Genomic DNA, 22,968 nt, shown 5'->3' on the forward strand with positions numbered 1-22,968 from the left:
GAAGTTTACCAAACTAATGCAGTCAAGATATCAGATGAGTACGATGGGGGAACTTAGCTATTTTCTGGGCCTTCAAGTCAAGCAGAATGAAGAAGGCACTTTTATTTGTCAAACCAAGTACACCAGAAACTTGCTGAAGAAATTTGGAATGCAAGATTGTTTAAGTGCATCCACTCCCATGGCCACTGCAACAAAACTGGATAAGGATACTGGTAAATCAGTAGATATTACTGACTACAGAGGTATGATTGGCTCTCTACTCTATCTAACTGCTAGTAGGCCTGATATCATGTATGCTACCTGTCTTTGTGCAAGATTTCAAGCAGATCCAAGAGAACCTCACTTAACAGCTGTGAAAAGAATCTTTAAGTATCTTAAAGGAACAGCTAATCTGGGATTGTGGTATCCTAGAGAATCAGATTTTAAACTAATAGGTTACTCAGATTCAGATTTTGCAGGTTGCAAAATTGACAGGAAAAGCACAAGTGGAAGCTGCCAATTTCTTGGAGGCAGATTGGTTTCTTGGTTCAGCAAGAAACAAAAGTCAATTTCCACATCAACTGCAGAAGCAGAGTATATTGCTGCAGGAAGCTGTTGTGTACAGATTCTTTGGATGAAGAATCAGTTACTGGATTATGGGTTAACATATTTCAAAATCCCTATTTACTGTGATAATCAAAGTGCTATTGCTATGACAGGTAATCCAGTTCAACACTCTATGACAAAGCACATCAGCATCAGGTACCACTTCATAAGGGAACATGTGGATGAAGGTACAGTGGAATTGCACTTTGTTCCAACAGATCAACAACTAGCAGATATCTTCACAAAACCACTGTGTGAAGCCACTTTTACAAGATTGGTAAATGAACTTGGAATGATTTCAGGTTCTTTCTCTAAAGCTGCTTAGTATTGTTCTGTATTATCAGACTTTATGATCAGTACTTACCGAATTTAATCTCTTTCTGTGATTACTTGCTAAATGTTTTTAAGTACTGACTGTTGTCTGATATATGTTTCTAAACTCTAATAAGTGATTTGTCTGTCTAAGTAACAATTCAATCCTATGAGGATAACTGTGCTAGATACTGACCTAGTAGTCTTCAATAAACAAATGATCCCATGTAAGAAGTAATTATTTCTGTGGAAATTTTATGACACAAGCAAATTCTGATAATTGAGCTTAGTTGAGTTTACTTTGTTTATCTTATTACTAAGTCACAAATTAGAATAATGCTACTCATCTGTTAAGTTCTGATACTAGTAAAACTGCTGAATGTACTAAGTGCTGATAAACCTCACTTATAAAAAGAAAAAGGATCAAAGAATAAAAATCAGGTACTCCTTTGAGATCTAGAGCAAAAATGTGGAAGGGAAGACCCAAGTGCATTGCTGGTATTAAGTAAATATGCATTAGAAAAGCAAAATATTTTCTCGGTGACTTTTCACACTCTATGATTACTGGAGAAATACTCTGATAATAGCATAAATTCTGATAAGCAGTCGTGACTCACTTACACTGAGAAGCCACTGTAAAATAGAATTTAAAAAGATGCATAAAATTAGCACAAAACAGTTGAGGTGGACTCAAGCATGAACTCATTTATGAGTAGGTTTCAGGATAATGACAGCTCTTTAGCAAAATTTTAGTTATGCCTTATTTCTAAGATATACTGAAGTGAATCAGACTTTACTCTTTGTCTGCTATTTAGCTTGATGCACACACTAATCACTCCATCTGAATGATGAAAATTACTGTGGTGGTCTATGTTGTTTTAGATAAACAGTCATTGTGTCATTTTGCACTAACTCTGAGGACAAGTTCTGGCTGACGATTAAGTTATGAAGAGTATAACTCAGCACTTGTATGAGGATTTACTAAGATAGGCATTCCTTTTTCGAGTTAAGAAATTATGTTCTGATGACTGTTAGTTCTGAAATAAGTCTAAGTTCTGATATTACAGTCTAAATTCTTTACTTGACTTATCTGTGGATAAAATTTGATAACAGTCTCGGAACAATCTAGAACATGTGAAGTGGAAGATTAATAGTCACTATGGTTAGGATTAATGGTACTCGTACTCGAACAGTCAACTTTTACTTGTGTCTTGTGCGCATTAAACCATGTTTTCTCTTTCCAATGAATGTTATTCTTTTTCCAAGTCTGGGGCGACGAGGTAGAATTAATTCTACCTATCAGCATTAAAAACCTTTGTGTCTCCTGACATTCTCTTGCCTATATAAACAGCCTCTTCACATCAGTCTTCCCATCAAATTCTTTCTCACAAACTTACCTTCATACTTTTTCTTTCAAAAACACAATGGTCAGATACAACATGTTTTTGAACTACCAAAACTTCAATATGGAGCTAAGCTGTGCCGACTGGCAGCAGGAATGGCACGTCATGGCCATTCCTGAGGAGATATGGGACTCTGTCCCACAGGAGGTACTGACCCACCTCCTGTTCTTCTATATGGACTACGATCGCCATCTAGAGCGATTGGAGGAGGAAAGGCTGGAAGCTCTCCGCCAGCAAGAGCGAATCATCCGACTCGCCATTCTGTTTGTCGAGAGTAGGAAGAAGAAATGATTTAATCTCGTCTTCTTCCTGTTTTTCTTCATCATCAGCTTTGTCAGGCTTCTTAGCTAGGACTAAAGCTGTTGATGTTAGGTTTCGTAGCTTAGGGAAATCTTGTATAAGTACTGATGTAATTTCCATTTCATGAATGTATTCTCTTGATATATTAATGAAATCTGTCTTTATTTCAAGATTTTGTCTCTCAGTTATTTTGTAATGCATTGATAAATCCTGATTGATATTCTGATGATCATATAAATCATGTTTTAATTTAAGTTCTGACTTTCCTTTATCAGTACTTACTCATTTGATTTATCTTGGTCATTTTAACTTGATTTCTTTTCAGAATATTAATGATGCAGTGAAAAATAATTAAATCAGTGGGAACGGTTTCAATTTTGAATTAAAACTGTTTCACCTTGATTAATGAAATATCTGGGTAAATGGAACGGTTTTTCCTTGCAAACAGGCAAGTGGGCAAGTAATGATTCCTGTTTTCTCGCGCTCAGTAACTATACGTTATTACTGCATGTCTGACAGGTGTCCAACGGTAATATTTTTTTTAGAGTATAAGTACGACAGAGAAAGGATTTCTTTAATCTTTTATTTCCTTCATACTTTTTCTCTCTACTTGCTTTTACTCTCTCTTTCTCTCACGTTGGTTTTTCATACAGACATTTTATCAAACACCTAACAAGCACTTTTAAATCTCAATTTTTCACATGGCACCTAAGGATTTAATCATTGATGGAGCTAAGTTTGTTCCAAACAACTATGCTGCAATTCTTGATCATACTGAAGCTCCATCTGAATTGCATTTTGTGCAAGATCTTCTTGCACACAGTGAGATTGGGTATGCACTGACCCAACCTTCAGTCTTTTCGAGCCAACAAGTTCTGACGTTTTGGCGGACTGGGCATTTTGATGATGGTGGTAAACATGACACTCCCAATATTGTTTTCAAAGTGGGTGATTCATCTTATGCAGTCACTCCTGGTACAATACGCAAAGCTCTACATCTCCCAGAAGGTTGTACTTTTTCAATTCCAGTAGAATCAGCTCTTCAGGAGTTAATGGCAAATTTGGGATATGAACGGAGTTTGGCAAAACTTGGGCAGTTGAAACGGGCTCATATCAGAAGAGAATGGAGCTTCTTCTTCGACTGCATCACCAAAGCTTTTGGAAACAAATGTTCGAATTTTGATGTTATCCCAATTCTGAGTCAGCACATAGGGTATGCTATTATCCATCAAACTCATTTTGATTTTGCAACTGGAATAATTGGTTTTATTGGGGATAGGATGACAGAGGATAGGAATGTTGTCTATTTTGCTAGATTCTGTCAACTTATATATACTTTTTGTACTGATGAACCTCAATTAATAAGTTCCTCAACCCCATCTTTTAGAGTTGCAAAATGATACTTTAATGACCTGGTAAATGCTGATACTAAGAAATCAGTGGTTAGACCATTACAGATTCCTCAGTCTGTAAAACAGATCCTAGTAAATGCTGATCCTCATACTTATAGATCTGTTTACTCTGATGTCCAACCAACTACAAACACCCAAAAACCATCATCCTCAGCACCTACCACTCATTCTACTCAACCTACCCTCAGGACATATCTCAAATCCTATCTCTCCACTTCACAGACTGAACAACCCTCAGCCTCAGCACCTACTGTGAAGCCTTCTTCCTCCAAGCCAAAGAGGACAAAAACTGTTTCTCAAACACCTCAAAAGAGAAGGAGGATTACCTTGAGAGATGAATCTGATACCGAGGAATAGGTTCCTTCTTCAGAACCTGTTATAAGTGAAGCTGAGAAAAAGACTTCTCAGAAGGATTCTGGAATTGGGGGATCTAGGCTTCTCAAAAGGCTTAGAAGAATGACAGTTCCTGAAACTCCCAAGGAATCCAAATCAACAAAGAGATACCAGAAACAGAGGGCAAAAAGGCCAGTTTCAGATGATGATGAAGAAGCAGCTAAGGAAGGGGATCAGGAATCTCTGATCTCACAAGACAAGGAATTTTCTCCAGTCACTTCTTCTCCATCAACTCCATCTAAGGAAGCTGCTACTGAAAAGGCCAACACACCATCTGTGTCTCCTGTTCAAAAGTCTGTATCTCCTGTTGATCCAGGCCTAAGTGCTGAAATTGATATTCAGAATATGGTTGTGCCTGACATACTTTTCTTAGAAGCTCCACCAGTAACTAATCCTTCTACAACACCTGTTCCTGATGCTGTTCAAACTCCAGAGTTATCAACAACATCTTCTCTGCATCATGATGCTGATGATCAGACTTTAGGTGAGCATCAGGATTTGGCTGTTGATCAGAACTTAGAACAAGATCAACAATTAGAGGATGCTGAAGCCTCTATTGCTACTCACACTGTTGTCTTATCAGAAGATACTGATTCTTTAAGTTCTGATGCTGCAAATGCTAGAGATACTGGTGATGCTGCTCCAACTGCAGATGCTGATACAACAGGTCCTTCAGGACATGCTCCTCAACAGACTATTCTAAAGTCTGAACTGGTTAAGAAGTTTGTTACCGGAGAAGCACCAGTACCTTGGAGTGAAACTCCTGCAGGTCAGGAGTGGACTAAGGAATGGAACTCAGTTTCCTGTGTTCCAACTGAAAAGCATCTTGCTGAGCACTTGACTAAAGCTGATGCAATGTTAAATTCTGATGATTTCAAAACCCAGCTTAGAGTCACTGCATTGAGTACTAAACATCTACAAGGTCTTCATTCAACTACTCATGCAGAGCTCCACAAGATTCAGGAGAACTTTATCAAACAGGAACAAGTTTTGGAAAATTGATAAGAAAAAGTTCTTCCAACCTACCATTGACAGGATTGCTTATATTGAGAAGACTCAAGATCATCAACAAGCTCAGATTGATGAAATTCTGAAAAATCAAGCTTCTCAACAATCACAATTAACTGAAATCCAATCCTCAGTGGAATTGCTTATCTCTCTTCTACTACCTGCTGATGCCAAAAAGGGGGAGAAAGTAATTAAGTCCAAATGCAAGACTGACAAGACACTGGCAGGAAAGGATAATGAAAAAGATGATCAAGGAAACTCTGGAATGGGTAGAGGTCATAGTCAAGGTAGAGGATTCACATCAAGACAAGCTAGTCACAGGACAAGTTCTGATACTGGGAACATAATAAGTTCTGCTACTGGTAAAAGGATAAGTTCTGATGAACTTTTAGATCTTGATGAGGAAATGTCAAGACAGTTATTTCTTCAGGAAAATCCAGGAATGGACTTGGAGAGTTTAATGAAAGAAGAAGCCAGGCTTAAATCAGAGAAAGTCACATCTAAATCTGAAGCTTCTGGTAAAAAGCCACTTCCAAAACTCAAAGGCATTGTGATCAAAGAAAGGACACTTACTGAAGCAACATTGGCCAGATCACAACCGCAGATAGATCCAAGATCCAAGGGTAAAGAAAAAGTTGGTGAACCTATCAAGGTTTATGTGCCTCCTGAGGATGAAGAAATTACTGATGAAAAGGATAATCTTGCTCTGACTTCAAGAAAAGTTCTTAAAACAACCTCTGACATGGCTCAAGTTGTTCAGAGTCAAGAAATTGTAAGTTCTGATATTCAGAAGAAGCAAGTAACCTCTGACATAGCTCAAGTTAACTTGATATCAGAAGATAGACCAAAGTCACTCCTACCATGATTCACTAAAGCAAAACAGACTCAATCTTTGAAGACTACTGCAAGTGGTTTTGAAGCAAGAGTAGTTATTGGAAAGAAAGCAAGAGATAAAACTGGATTGGGAAGTGCTGATGAAAGGAGAATACATAACACTACCAATGATTCAACTTCCTTGAGTGAACCAGGTATTGGAGCAACTCCTGAGAGATTGAATCAACTGGAATCTGTACAGATGGTTTACCATACCTACTTGAAAGAATACATCATGTTGTATTTCATGACAGATGGTAGGGTTTATCATATAAGACAAAATGCCATTCCATTGAAGTATTTTGAAGAATTGGAGCATGTACTTTTCTTACTTCAAGTGGATGACAGAATAACAGGGACTGCTGCAAACTATTTAAAAGAACAGATTCAGAGACAGAAAAGGCTTTATTCTGTTAAGTTTGACAGCACATATGTTCCAAAGTACAGAGATCACAATGGTGATATTGTTGATATGAAACCTAATACTGCACAGATCAGAACATATCTTGGTATTAAGGGACTTGAATTCAATCTGGAGTCTGACAAAGCCTATGTCATAAGACTAGATCAGGAGTTGAGAAATGCAAAGATCAATGATCTCAGAGCTGCAATCTTTCAAACTGGTGAAAATACTGCAGAGCTTAAAGATGCCAAAAGGAGAATGATTGATGAACTCAGATATGCTGAGAAATGTTTGTTGAAGAACTATCTCAGAACAACTCCTGACATCAGAGAGATCAGATGATGAAGCCAAGTCGAAGATCTACAACTGCTTAAATTCTGATATTTGTACAGACTGAAGTTGTTATCAGAAGTTAAATATTGGTAAAGCTTTAAGGACTGTAAGTTGTAGTTATCTAGTCTAATTCTTATGCATTTGTACTTAATATTTTTGACATCATCAAATATCTGTTAAACTTGTATATTATGCTAATTTACAAGTTGGGGGAGATTGTTAGATATATTTGATAATGTCATGGCTAATATAATTTATGTTTAGATTTCAGATCTTACTTAACAGGACAAATCAGTACTTAACTGTTGATCAATACTTATACTGGAAGTCAGGACTTAAGGATATCAGTACTTATATTATCAGGAGATAATCATCAGAAGTTAGATATCAGAACTTAAGTGCTGAAGGACGATCAGATAAGGACAGTAGCTGATTAAATGAAAGAAGATCGAGATAAATATAAGAAGAGATATGCATGAAGAAGGAGTTCCGTGAAGAATGGAATACTTGGATGAAAAGATATCTGATTGATATATTTTAGGAAGCAAAATTATATTCCATATCAATTAGCGATTATCTTGTAACTGTGTAGTATATAAACACAGACATAGGGTTTACACTATAAGTGTTATCATATTCGAGAAGATTATTCATTGTAACCCTAGCAGCTCTCATGATATTTGTTCATCACTGAGAGGTAACAGTTCCACACTGTAACAGAATTTATTGTTTCAATAAAGTTTGTTTTCTGTTACTTAATATCGATTTGATTGTATTATACACTGTATTCACCCCCCTCTTCAGTGTGTGTGACCTAACATTTTCATATGACTAAAATTGATATATCTTAACATCCGTACGGTTGGATCATCGAAAAAATCATTTTAAAAAATAATCTTGCAAATCGAAACGAGTCTCGTTGTTTGGAGGGGTACTTTTACTGGATTTTTGTAATCCAGATATGCAAGATGAATTTCAGATATTTTAATATTTTTTCTTATGACTAAAATTGATATATCTTGACATCCGTACGGTTGGATCGTCAAAAAAAATATTTTAAAAATTAATCTTGTAAATCGGGAACGAATCTCGTTGTCGGTAGTGGGCTTTTGCTGGATTTTTCTAATCCTAACGTGCAAGATGAATTTCAAATTTGTTAATAATTTTTTCATATGACTAAAATTGATATATCTTAACATCCGTACGGTTGGATCATCGAAAAAATCATTTTAAAGTTTAATCTTGTAAATCGGAAACGAGTCTCGTTGTCGGGAGTGGTACTTTTACTGGATTTTTCTAATTCTGACATGCAAGATGGATTTCAAATTTGTTAATAATTTTTTATATGACTAAAATTGACATATCTTAACATCGGTACGGTTGGATCTTCGAAAAAATCATGGGAGATCCGTGTTCTTTTCATTTTTTTTATATTGTTGTAAATATAACGTTGATAGTCTCACATTTGAATTTTTAGTTAAAACTGGCACCGGCCTCAGCTTTTATCTCAAATTAAATGATTGTTTGTAATCCATATATGTTGTTATACCCGTCAAGTTAACATAAAAGATAGATCCGTATGTTATAATTTATCACTATGGGTGTTGTCGCCAAACAGAGCTTGCAAGCTCTACAAGAATATCAAATAATTTCTTTTATTAGCTTAGCTTATATATTCTATAATCATATGTGTGTCTCATGATTTCTTTTATTAGCTTTAGCTTATGTATTCTATAATTACATGTGTGACTCACAGCTAATTTCAAATGACGGTGAAGGGAACGTCCTGGTTGCTTGTATTGCAGATTTTAGCTTAGCAACATCTTTGTCTCCAAGTCTGAACCAAAGCAGCTGAAATTGAATCTGAGGAACTGCAGGATATATAGCTCCAGGTATAACTCCTATGAAAATGGCACTAATTTGAATACTGATGATGTATCTAGGAAATTATAATACAATACAATATTAAGACTGATATTGAATTAAAAAGATATTCTGAATGTACCAATTTTGTTATCTTAGTCTACAAATATTGAATATGAGTAGTACTCCTTAGAGACAGTTCGTTTGTTCGTTTTTTTTATGTGATATTTATTCACTCAACCAGCTTCTAGGCTCAGAAGCATAAATTTTGTTTCAGGTTTCTCAGAAATCCGCAGTTTCTAAAGAATGTTGATGTCAAAGAACTGTGTCAGCAATTGAACATAGCACATATACCTTCAATTATGTTTGCTTGCTACAACTCGGTCAAATAAAAGTTAGAAGGGGATCAAATCCCATTTATAACAAGTGCTAATATGTGAAGTTTTTCTGCCTTTTCTTTTACCTTCCCGCTTTGAAGCTAAAATAAAAAAAGATTGCGCGCAAAAGAAGTAGTTAGGACTCTCATATCATATCATATCATAGGTGAAAAAAGAAACGGAATATATACGATGGAGCTTATACTTTCCCATAAATATAGGTTCCTAAACGCTTATAATTCTATTTAGTTTGAAATGATTTTTTTCCAGCTAAGGTGAATTCATTTTTTTGAGAGACAAAGAGCTATGCTGTATTGAAATAGCATTAGTTTTGGATTGCCTTGCAGACTCTATAAACTCATTCTATTTTATTGACATCCGCACTGGTTGACACATACATGCATACAGAAATAACAACAATGACCACGCTTTTGTGTTGTTCATGTAATTTATATCAAACCTATTCATGTAAAAACACGTGTGGTGCAGCAATGTATGTAGATGTAGAATAATACAAGTTTAAATATACCACAAGAAAGCATATTATTAATTTGCAAAAGTCAGAGCAAACTGTTTGAGAAAAAAAGCATTTAGAGAGAAAAAAAAAGCTTTTACATACACACTAAGAGAGTAAGAGGGTAAAAGTGGTTAATCTATGGTGAAAGAATATAAATTGTTCTCCTGCCCACAAAAGTAATAGTGAAAATCGTTAAGTTTTTTAATACAATATTTTGTAATTGATAGTAATTTTCTTTGAACATTCATCTAAAAAACTTTGAAAGTTTAAAAACAATACATCTAAAATATAGGGATAATCCCCGCTCCTTATTCATAAAGTTGAGTTAACAAGACAAAAAAAAACAAAACAAAGAAAATCAAATAAAGTGTGTAATTAATGGTAGCGTATGCGTGATTCTCAAAGAATGGTGATGATTTGCTATGATCAAAGACCAAGTACATTAGGAGATGTGCGAGATGGAGCAATGGACAGATTGCAGGAGCCAAAGGGGTTACCATCACTGCCATTACCTTTAGAATCGAAGAAGGTATGTGCTTTTAGTTACGCAAAAAAGGCCTCGTGTTTAGTGGATGGGTGTTTGGCAGACCTCAATAAGTGCAGGGAGTACCATAGGCGCCACAGGGTTTGCGAGGGTCACTCAAAGGTCCCTGTTCTGATAAGTAAAGGAAGAGAGCAAAGGTACTGCCAGCAATGCAGCAGGTGAGGCTTTCTGAGTCTGAATCAAGCCATATCTCTGCTCCGGTGTCAGTTCTTTTATGATATTTTTCATTCTATTTTGTTCAAAACACGTGGATTGTTTCAATTAGTTCTCTGCTAATTATAATAACATGTGGATAAATGCTAGAGAGGATATATAGGTTGCACGTTATCTTGCTATAATCTTCAACTTTTCTCTGGAATTGAAGTAATGCCAATAATTATGAAAATACTAACACGAGATGGATCTTCCAATGAACAAGGCTGCTCGCAACTTTTAACTACAAAAACCAGTAAAACTAATCAAACATGCCTAAATATGCATCCCTTCTATACTCTAATCAGGTCTTACTTTCTTCATTCGCTCATTTATTTTCTGTTAGTGTTCGGTTCATTTATTAGTGTTTGGTTACTAATAACTGAGTTTTACTTTATCAACTGCTGCAGATTCCATTCTCTTGGGAGTTTGATGATGTGAAGAGAAGTTGCAGAAAACGTCTTGATTGTCACAACCGCCATCGACGAAAACCTCAACCAGAATCATTGTACATGAGGTCCAGACTTTATCACCTTCTGCAAATAAAATATTCGCCTCATAGTGAAAAAGAAAATTGGGTTTGAGAGTTATTAAATGAAAGCAGAGTAGTAGATATACTGAATCAAGAGATTACATGAAATTTAAGATGAAAATTATCTAAACAGGTAGAAATATGAAACTGCAAAAGCTAAATGAAAGTTTAAATAACACCACCAATTACAACAATGTTGGAATAGAAAACCTAAAAGTATTTCAAAAAAAGATATTGCACTACTTAACAGAGCCCTAACAAACATTGTTTTGTGTACTTGGTTCCCTTGTCTTACTTTCTTGTTTGTCTAATTCACTTTATCGAGTTTTTCTGCATGTAGTCGTCGAAATCTTCCCCTGGTAATGAAGCAAAAAGCGATACTAGGGACTCGAGCTCACCTTCGTCCATCAATGGAATAGTCGCTGATGATTGATTGTTCCCGATTACAGTCTCAGGATGATAATCCGGTGCTGCAGGAACATTGTGGTTAACTCCTTCTGCAACCGGGATTGGTTGATCAGTCTCAGCAGGAAGCATTGGAATATTAGGATCATTCTGATTGATAACATGTTGAGGATTTGCTGCTTGCGAATAATTGCTGTCATCGACAATCCCAGGCTCGTGATCAATGTTGGGAAGTACTCCTTGCTGATCAACAGGTAGTATCTGATTAAATTCTCCCATAGGCATTGAAAAATCAGTATCAATCCAGGGGCCCTGATCAATGTCGGGAACTCCTTGTGCAACTGGTAGTATCTGATTAACTTCACCCCCAGGCATCGAAGAATAAGTATCAATCCAAGGCTCATGATCAATGTAGGGAACTCCTTCTGCAACTGGTAGTATCTCATCAAGTTCACCCATAGGCATTGTAAAATCAATATCATCAATCCAAGACTCGTCATCAATGTCGGGAACTCCTTCTGCAACAGGTAGTATCTGATTAAATTCACCCATAGGCATTGAAAAATCAGCATCGAACCAAGGCTCGTGATCAATGTTGGGAACTCCTTGTGCAACCGGGACTATCTGATTAACTTCGCCCACATGCATCGGAGAATAAGTATCAATAAGGTTGGGAACTCCTTCTGCAACTTGCATTATCTGATTAACTTCGCCCATAAGCATTGAAGAATCAGTATCATATTGATTAGATGCTTCTGTTATATTAACAGAGTACTCGCTGGCATTATCATCACCTCGCTTAATAATCTCGCATATCGCATAGTCTAGAACAGATTCTGGTAACCCTAGTTTTTTCGAAAATTTATCATCCAGAGTATACTCATACATGCACCACTTATCATCACTCTCAACATTACCGCTCACCTTCTTGTCGATTTTGTACGTAAAAGCTCCTCTACTTCCAAGAACCTCATTACTCTTCTTGTCCTTAATCTTTTTATTACTCTGACCAACCCAAGTGCCATGACCAGCTCTTCTCGAAACACGCTTACCGTTCTTGGACAACTTAGTGAACACGTAAATAGTCTTCTTCTTACCGGATGATGCTGACTGCCAGTAGAGATCATCGTCTCTGAAAACTTCGAATGGCGTCGAGGCTCCGTAAACATCAACTTGTTTGATGATACGATCGCAGGGGAGTGGTTGTTTTTGGATCATAGGGATGAGATATTGGAGCAATACTTGGTGTGGTGAAGGAACAAAGCGAAACCCTACCTTTAGTCCTTGGCAAATATCACATTCCTCTCTGTCCATTGTGGCGATTCTGCTGTTAATGATTCGCTAATCATGATTATCAATGTTTATATAGTAACTGGGCTGATTTTAGAACTCCGCGTCAACACGGAGATGCAGCTTCAGACATGTATTTGTGCCCGGCAGTCGGTCATTAATGTTTTTTACTAATTTTATATAAATAAATAAATAAGTTTTATTACGGATACGCCCACTTAACTTAATTTAATTTTTGAAGGAGTAAAATTATTAACAGTCCGAATTTAATTGGTCAAGCGGAAATAATATTACAAAAAATGCCTATAAAAATATAGATATCTATTATCATCTTTTTATTTTAAGAGAGTGTCGATTTTATGAAATAGTTAAGATAAGGAAAATGTTAAATTTATTGTTTTTATTTAAGATTCAAAGCAAAAAAAACTGTAAAAAAATTAAACTGTCCTCCTGAATGCATAAAATAGTCTTTTTATATAATATTTACTCTGAAATTAAAAAATAAATCAACATTTAACATTTTTCTAAAATAATTGAACTCTAGCATAATTAGCACTTATCAACATATATCATAACTCTCTTTCAACATTTTATTTCCAAAAAAGGTGATTGAACCTTCCATTAAAGATGGAAGAAAAATATTAAATTTCAGATATAAAAGATACTGTTAATAAATATCAACTTTTAGTAATTGAATTATTGAAAGAAGACATGCATGAAGATATATAAATTTTAAGTTCCGAGTTTTTCATATAATTTATCGATAAAAAAATAGTTATACATATAGTTTAATAAATAAAATTTGTTTTTGACATACAATAAAAATATCTAATTTTTTTTTTATCAAATGATGCGATGTAAGATATGACTGGTTTTTGATTTCTAAGATATATATGCACACAGATCTTATGTTATTATCCTGACTGGTTTTTGATTTCTAAGATATATATGCACACAGATCTCATGTTATTATCCGCAAAATTAGTAACTAGACATTTGACAGTCCCCATTTGGGGAAAAAATTGAGAAAAAATTGTTTTTTTTGACATTTTCCTATTAAAGGCATAAAATGAAATTGTGAGAGTGAAAGTGAGTCAAATTGATCGAGTTTAACACCAGAACATATTACTTATAATTTTTATAAATTCTAAATCAGGTCGGGGCAAATAATTTTGATACACCTGCGAAAACTCAAAATCGGGTCTTGATTTATACCTATATGTTATTTGACTTAAAAGAAGTTTTTCTAAACAAAATACACAATTAAAAAATATTATAAATATAAATCTGCTAAGATAATTTATTTTAGAAAAAAATTAATTAGTAACAAAATGTATTAAAATACTTTCAACATCAACTTTACACTTTACCATATATTTTCATGGACATGTGTCGCGCCACCCGTAATCTTGACCTAATACAATCAATTCATGTTTTTCCCATTGTCGCACATTTTGCGTAGAGCTGTAATTTGAGACGAACTTAATTCGAACTCGTTTAAGTGAATTTCATTCAAAATATTTAGTTAAACGAACTGATTTCGTGCAGAGGTTCCGGCTCATTTAATTAAACAATATGACTCGACTCGTAAAATTAAATTAGCCGAATTTGGTTACAGTTTTAGACTTAATTAAGTTTAAAATTAAACGAGCCGGTTCGCCTAATTCGTTAAAATTGGCTCATTTAAGTGAATGAACAGGCTCGACTCGACTTATATAATTAAAAAAATCGATTTTGGATACAAGGTCAAACTCAACTAATTAAACGAGTGGGATCAACTCAATTAAACTCGACTTAAACTATACTCAGCTCAAAATTGGGCTCGTTCGACCGAATTAGAGCCTAACTCAATTTGTTTGTTTTGCTATTCTTATCATCCTATGGGTAAAACCCCAAATACTTAGTTTCCTTCTGCAACAGGTAGTATCTGATTAAATTCTCCCATAGGCATTGAAAAATCAGTATCAATCCAAGGGCCCTGATCAATGTCGGGAACTCCTTGTGTAACTGGTAGTATCTGATTAACTTCACCCCAGGCATCGATGAATAAGTATCAATCCAAGACTCAAGATCAATGTAGGGAACTCATTCTGTAATAGGTAGTAGTATCTGATCAAATTCACCCATAGGCATTGAAAAATCAGCATTGAACTAAGGCTCCTGATCAATGTTGGGAACTCCTTGTGCAACCGGGACTATCTGATTAACTTCGCCCACATGCATCGGAGAATAAGTATCAATAATGTTGGGAACTCCTTCTGCAACTTGCATTATCTGATTAACTTCGCCCATAAGCATTGAAGAATCAGTATCATATTGAGTAGATGATTCTGTGAAACAATCTGCGATTAATACATACAACTAAAACAGTGTGCGAGTATAACTGTGTAAACCAGAAAAGTAAATGAAAGAGATAAGGATATGAGAGGGTTCTCGAGTCCAGTTGAAAGGAACTGTCTCCTTAAAGCTATTTCGCCTCTCACCGTATGTGCGAGCTGACAGCCTTCCAGGATAAAACGAGAAGACGGTGTCGTTGTACAAACGGCACCTTCGGCGAGCTAGAACAGAGCAAAAAACTATCACCGATGAGAGAGAAGAATAGGGTTTGTGATTAGAGACGGCGGTGTTTTCTGAGTGTGTGAAACCCTAAACCCTATAGCAAATATAGATAGGCTTAGAGAAACGTGTGCACTACTTCTCTTATTTAATTAAATGTGTTAATTAAATTTAATTCGAGAGTCAATTATTATCCGTAATTGAATCGAATTATAACTGTCAAATCAATTCATATTCGTATTTATAAAATAAATACTGAATAATGAATATTTATTTAAGAGCCCAAGCCCAGTGGAAAATTAGCAAAACTAGTCCTTGATTATTTGGGCCAATTTTCTGCTACATTCGTGTCCGCACATCGCACACGCTGGCAAACCCGAAGGCTTCGCAAGCCTCGGATTACCCCTCGAAATCCCACAATTTGCACCCCCCTGCGCGTGCACGTAGGAGATGGAGCAACACCTTAATAACACTTTTAAACACTACTAGAGTGTTGTGCTATATAAAGCAATGGAAACTCCTTTTCCATTTCAATGTGGGATACAAGTTTTCACATCTACAATTCCACCTTCAAGGGACCAACTTTGAATGATCGTATCTCATTCACCCCTTAACCATTTTGAGTGTTTCAAAGTGCCTCAGAAATCCCTCACGGAGGAGAACATACTCCAAGCGACACCCACTCAAGAACGGATCAAAATGACTTGACAATGTGGGGCTCAATACCCATATTTTCCAACAATCCCCCACATGGATGAGATTGATATTTCAGTAGCACACACCAGACAGACAGACACGGAGTTTGACTTGGTGATAGTTTTTTCGATCAGATATAACATACGATAGGTAGAGAATGCTCCTTGAACCTTCGCTCGACTAAGCATACCGACTTTACTGGTAGACAGTAGACGTGCGTGTCCTTGAACTGTTCGACCGTTTGTGTAAACGATGATATACTTATCACTATATTGTTTCTGACTCGTTCAGCTCTCATGAGTATGTCCATTTTGGCCATGGAACATCGTCCTGGTTCTGCAGGAGTTTCTAAAGAATTGTGCCTCGCAATTCTCCTTTGAAGCGGCCCCACTTCTCTCCCACATAGGTGATCTTTATCTTATAGAGTAACCCGCGTTTTCTCAACTGAATTCCATGCGTTCACTCCTGAACTCTATGTATTCAACAAAGATCATTAAAAGCTCAAAGCTCAACCTCGTACCTTACGGGTCTCACTGTTTCCTCATCATAGGAACAGGCCAGGGGTTACCCCCACAGTGATTTGGTCATCATGATTTAGTTGTCCCATTGAACCAAGTTCTTGGGATCTCCAGTCAGCAATGGTTGGGTGTCCACCATGATGCCGTTAAGCAATAGGCTTAAGGCCCATCGCTCTCGATGATTTCTCAACCACTTCTTTTGATAACCCTTTGGTTAGTGGATCCGCGATATTATCTTTTGACGGTATATAGTCAATAGTGATAATTCCGGTTGAGATCAATTGTCTAATGGAACTGTGTCGTCGTCGTATATGACGAGACTTTCTATTATACATCATGCTTTGTGCTCTTCCAATAGCGGATTGACTATCACAGTGAATCCCTATTGCAGTTACAGGCTTTGGCCATCTCGGAATATCCTCCAGAAACTGACGTAGATATTCAGCCTCTTCGGCGCATTTATCTAGTACCACAAACTCAGCTTCCATCGTGGAATGAGTTATCACCATTTGTTTTGAGGATTTCCATGATATTGCCGCTCCAACTAATGTAAACACATAGCCTCTCGTAGACTTAAGTGCTTTTTTGCTAGATATCCAATTGGCGTTAGTATATCCTTCTAATACTGCTGGGTATCTGCCATAGTGCAGTCCATAGTGTCGAGTTCCCCTCAAGTACCTTAGTACCCTTATGATCGCTTTCCAGTGATCAGCTCCCGGATTACTCGTAAACCTACTCAACTTGCTAATTGAGTATGCAATGTCTGGTCTTGTACAGCTCATGAGGTACATCAGACTACCAATTATCCTCGAGTATTCCAATTGGGAAACAGCTACACCTTTGTTCTTGGATAGGTGCAAAGTCATATCCACAGGTGTCCTAGCTTTCTCAAAGTCATCCTTAAGAAACTTCTCAAGGATCTTGTCAACATAATGTGGTTGACTTAATGCGAGACCCTCTGATGTTCTAGAAATTTGAATTCCCAGAATTACATTTGCTAGTCCCATGTCTTTCATGTCGAACCTTGATTTTAACATGTCCTTGGTAGATTTGATCACTTTATCATTGCTTCCGGCAATAAGTAGATCATCTACATATAGTGTCATTATGACATAGCCACTCTCGTTATCCTTGTAATAGGCACAGCTATCACATTCATTGATTTTGAAGCCATTAGCCAGCACGACCTCGTCAATTTTTTCATGCCATTTCATAGGCGCTTGCTTCAAACCATACAATGATTTCACCAATCTACAAACTTTCCTTTCTTGTCCTGGGACAACAAACCCTTCGGGTTGTTCCATATAGATTTCTTCATCTATGTCCCCATTTAGGAAAGTTGTTTTCACATCCATTTGATGTACAGTTAGAATACGCATTACAACAATAATAAACATCATCCTTATGGACGTTATTTTTGTTACAGGAGAATATGTATCAAAATAATCAAGGCCTTTTTATTGCTTGTATCCTTTAATCACAAGTCTGGCCTTATAGTTATCAATAGTATCATCAGTTTTCAACTTCTTCTTGAAAACCCACTTGCTACCTAATGGTTTGCAAATAGTTGGCAAGTCCACTGGTTCCCAAGTATGATTCTGCATAATTGAATCAACTTCATTCTTGATGGCCTCTTTCCACATAGGCCCATCAGGTGAGGTAACCGCCTCCTTACAGGTTTTTGGGTCACCTTCTTCGAGCAAATAGGTCATAAAATCAGACCCATAAGATTTCTCCGTTCGTTGTCTTTTGCTCCTTCTCACTACCCCCACATTTTCGTCTTCACTTTCATCACTCTCAATATCGTCATCTACAGACTCATGAGATCGTTTAGACGTCGTAGGTTGTTGGTTTCCTGGATTACAGGGAAACGTCTCAAAGAATGAGGCATTCCTTGATTCCATAATGGTATTCTTTTGAATATCAGGAATCTTGGATTCATGAACAAGAAACCGATATGCAGTACTGTGTGGAGGATATCCGATGAAGATACAATCCACAGTCTTAGGGCCTATCTTCACCTTCTTCGGTGTAGGGATCAGTACCTTTGCAGGGCACCCCCACACTTTCAGGTGTTGGTAACTTGGTTTCTTTTTCTTCCACATTTCATAAGGACTTATATCCTTATTCTTGCGCATCGTAATATTTAAAATATTATTTGCGCTTAATATGGCTTCTCCCCACATCGATTGTGGAAGCCCAGAGCTTAACAACATCGTATTCATCATTTCTTTCAGAGTGCGATTCTTCCTTTCAGCCACACCATTTGACTGAGGGGAGTATGGTGCAGTGACCTCATGGATTATACCATGTTGTGAACAGAATTCCCCAAATGGTTCAACATATTCACCTCCACGATCACTTCGTATCGTTTTGATTTTCTCAGTTTGTTGTGTCTCAACTTCTTTATAGATTTTAAATTTATCTATAGTTTCGTCTTTGCTTTTCAACAAATATACATAGCAGTATTTTGTACAGTCATCAATGAATGTAATAAAATACTTGTTTCCTCCTCTTGTTGGAGCGAATTTTAAATCACATATGTCGCTATGTATTAGGTCTAGCACTTTGGTGTTCCTTTCCACACGTTTAAATGATGATCTCTTGAGTTTTGCCTCAACACAAGTCTCACACTTATGTTTTGAATCAATAGTAAGTTTTGGTATGTATTCTTTTGCACTTAAATGTCGTAAAGTGTCATAATTTACATGTCCTAATCTAGCATGCCATAAATTAGGAGACTCAAGCAAGTAAGCAGAAGAATTCTTCATTTCATTTTTGTCCTTAACGGACATTACATTGAGCTTAAAAAGCCCATCAGTTAAATAACCCTTGCCTACAAATATACCACTCTTAGACAAAATAACTTTATCTAACTCTATTACAATGCGAAAGCCATGCTTATTTAACAGAGAACCAGACACAAGGTTCTTGGGAATATCAGGCACATAAAGTACATTCTTCAAAGTCAGATTCTTCCCAGATGTCATCTTCAGGATCACCGCGCCTTCACCCTCAATGGTAGAAGTTGTTGAATTCCCCATATAGAGCTTCTCACCAGCATCGAAAGCTTTGAGGCTAGAGAAAACCGCCTTGTCTGAGCAAACATGCCTAGTAGCACCAGTATCAATCCACCATTCACGTGGATTAGAACCGACCAGGTTCACTTCAGAGACCGTAACACAGAGGTCTATGTCACCCATCTCCTTGGAGATATTCTCCACCATGTTTGCTTCTTTCTTCTTATTGGGCTTCGTGGGCTTCTTGCAGTCAAAAGACCTATGACCAAATTTATCACAGTTGTAGCACTTCCCTTGAAATTTCGACTTCGAAATCCCTCCATTGGGTGCCAGCTTTGCTCCTTTACCAGAATTAGTCTTCTTGGGCTTGGAGCTTTGAGCATGCTTCACCATGTTTGCCTTCTCAGTGGCAACGTTAACTTTTTTCTCGGACCCTCTGTTGTCTTCTTCAATACGAAGTCTAAAAATAAGATCCTCCATAGACATCTCCTTTCGCTTGTGCTTAAGGTAGTTCTTGAAATCTTTCCATCCAGGTGGAAACTTTTCAATAACAGTAGCGACTTGGAAAGATTCACTTATGACCATTCCCTCAGCATGAATGTCATGAATGATCACCTGCAGTTCCTGCACCTGACTGACCACAGTCTTAGAGTCTGCCATCTTATAATCAAGAAAGCGGCCAACAATCCACTTCTTTGTCCCAGCGTCCTCGGTTTTATACTTATGGTCAAGTGACTCCCATAAGACCTTAGATGTTGGCTTCGCGCTGTATACGTTATACAACGAGTCAGACAAACAATTTAACACATAGTTTCGACAGATGTAGTCGGAGTGCTTCCAAGCATCAGCAGCATACACAGTCTGCATGTTACTCTCAGCAGTGAGCAATGGTGGTTCTTCCTTAAGGAAGCGATCCATATGCAACGTGGTCAGATAAAAGTGCATCTTTTGTTTCCAACGTTTGAAGTTCGTTCCGTTGAACTTCTCAGCTTTTTCAGTATGTGCAGCAGGCACAGTTGGCATAACAGGTGCAGCAGGCACCACAGGTGGAACATATGGTATGTGCGTCTGTACTACAGGTGTATGCACACCGGTAGGCACCGCAGGTATGATCGGAGGAGTGAATCCTGCCGATATCTGTCCAAGAGGAACACTAAACTATCCAATGACAGTGTGTCCCACATGCACATGTCCCGAAGGCACATGTCCAACAGGCGTTTAACCCCCATCAGATCGTACGATCTGTGCGTTAGGGTTAATCGACTGCTGGTGAACCCCATCAGATCCAGTGATCTATGCGTTAGGATCAGCCGTCATGTTCATCGGATCGTTCACAGTTTGGTTCTCCATCGATCTGTTACTCAACAAAACAAGCAGATACAGATGTATCAGTCACAGATGTAAAAAATAAATAGCTTTAAAATTGTGAAACAATCTGCGATTAATACATACAACTAAAACAGTTACGAGTATAACTGTGTAAACCAAAAAAGTAAATGAAAAAGATAAGGATATGAGAGGGTTCTCGAGTCCAGTTGAAAGGAAGTGTCTCCTTAAAGCTATTTCGCCTCTCACCGTATGTGCGAGCCGACAGCCTCCCAGGATAAAATGAGAAGACGGTGTCGTTGTACATACGGCACCTCCAGCGAGCTAGAACAGAGCAAGAAACTATCACCGATGAGAGAGAGAAGAATAGGGTTTGTGTTTAGAGACAGCTGTGTTTTCTGAGTGTGTGAAACCCTAAACCCTATAGAGAAAATATATAGGTTTAGAGAAACGCGTGCACTACTTCTCTTATTTAATTAAACGCGTTAATTAAATTTAATTCGAGAGTCAATTATTATCCGTAATTGAATCGAATTATAACTGTCAAATCAATTTATATTCGTATTTATAAAATAAATACTGAATAATGAATATTTATTTAAGAGCCCAAGCCCAGTGGAAAATTAGCAAAACTAGTCCGTGATTATTCGGGCCAATTTTCTGTTACATTCATGTCCGCACGTCGCACACGCGGGCAAGCCCGAAGACTTCACAAGCCTTGAATTACCCCTCGAAATCCCACAATTTGCACCCCCCTGCGCGCGCACGTAGGAGATGGAGCAACACCTTACTAACAGTTTTAAACACTACTAGAGTGTTGTGCTATATAAAGCAATGGAAACTCCTTTTCCATTTCAATGTGGGATACAAGTTTTCACATCTATAATTCCACCTTCAAGGGACCAACTTTGAATGATCGTATCTCATTCATCCCTTAACCATTTTGGGTGTTTCAAAGTGCTTCGGAAAGCCCTCACGGAGGAAAACATACTCCAAGCGACACCCACTCAAGAACGGCTCAAAATGACTTGACAATGTGGGGCTCAATACCCACATTTTCCAACAGATTCCAGTAGATTAATAGAGTACTCGCTGGCATTATCATCGCCTCGCTTAATAATCTGACATATCGTATAGTCTTGAACGGTTTCTAGTAACCCAAGTTTTTTCGAAAATTTATCGTCCAGAGTATACTCATACATGCACCACTTATCATCACTCTCAACATTACCACTCACCTTCTTGTCGATTTTGTACGTAAAAGCTCCTCTACTTCCAAGAACCTCATTACTCTTCTTGTCCTTAATCTTTTTATTACTCTGACCAACCCAAGTGCCACGACCAGCTCTTCTCGAAACACGCTTACCGTTCTTCGACAACTTAGTGAACACGTAAATAATCTTCTTCTTGCCGGATGATGCTGACTGCCAGTAGAGATCATCATCTCTGAAAACTTTGAATGGCGTCGAGGCTCCATAAACATCAGCTTGTTTGATGATACGATAGCAGGGGAGTGGTTGTTTTTGGATCATAGGGATGAGATATTGGAGCAAGACTTGGTGTGGTGAAGGTGCAAAGCGAAACCCTACCTTAAGTTCTTCACAAATGTCACATTCCTCTCTGTCCATTGTGGCAATTCTTTAATGCTGTTAATGATTTGCTAATCATGATTATTAGTGTTTATATAGTACGTGGGCTGATTTAAGAACTTTTACTGGGATTCTTATTTAATTTAATCACAATTTATTTATTTATAATAAATCTTATTTATTTAGTCCTAGAGCCGTTGGGTATAATATCAGTTGTGTCAAGTAAGGAACTACGTGGAAAGTTTTTTTTTTGAAACAAAACTACGTGGAACGTTGTTTACTTTTGTTAATTTCAAGGAAAATAAATTAATTGTGTTAACTATTATCGACTGACATTAATATTGATTATTGAATAAATTATTTATTAATGTTAAACTAAGAAAGAATACATACTTGACAAAAAAAATAAAAAAACACATACTTCAATCAAAAAAGAAAAAAAAAAGAAATACTTATGCAATACGTTATAATATCAAATTTTAGATCAACTTTTATTTTATGCTCAATTGATGCTACTTGTA

At 37.0% G+C, this 22,968-nt stretch overlaps 1 protein-coding gene across 1 annotated transcript; it reads right to left on the reverse strand.

Moving 5' to 3' along the window:
* Positions 1-14,893: 14,893 nt before the first annotated feature.
* Positions 14,894-22,486, reverse strand: LOC141713937 (NAC domain-containing protein 83-like). The gene is made up of 3 exons (XM_074517496.1): positions 21,913-22,486; positions 15,226-15,300; positions 14,894-15,084 (listed from the first exon to the last, which is right to left on the reverse strand). Exons 1-3 carry the CDS (start codon positions 22,484-22,486, stop codon positions 14,894-14,896), a joined length of 840 nt encoding a protein of 279 aa, XP_074373597.1.
* Between the last annotated feature and the right edge of the window lie 482 nt (positions 22,487-22,968).

The sequence above is a fragment of the Apium graveolens genome, chromosome 3 (genome assembly GCF_009905375.1).
Source record: "Apium graveolens cultivar Ventura chromosome 3, ASM990537v1, whole genome shotgun sequence".
NCBI classification, from domain to species: domain Eukaryota; kingdom Viridiplantae; phylum Streptophyta; class Magnoliopsida; order Apiales; family Apiaceae; genus Apium; species Apium graveolens.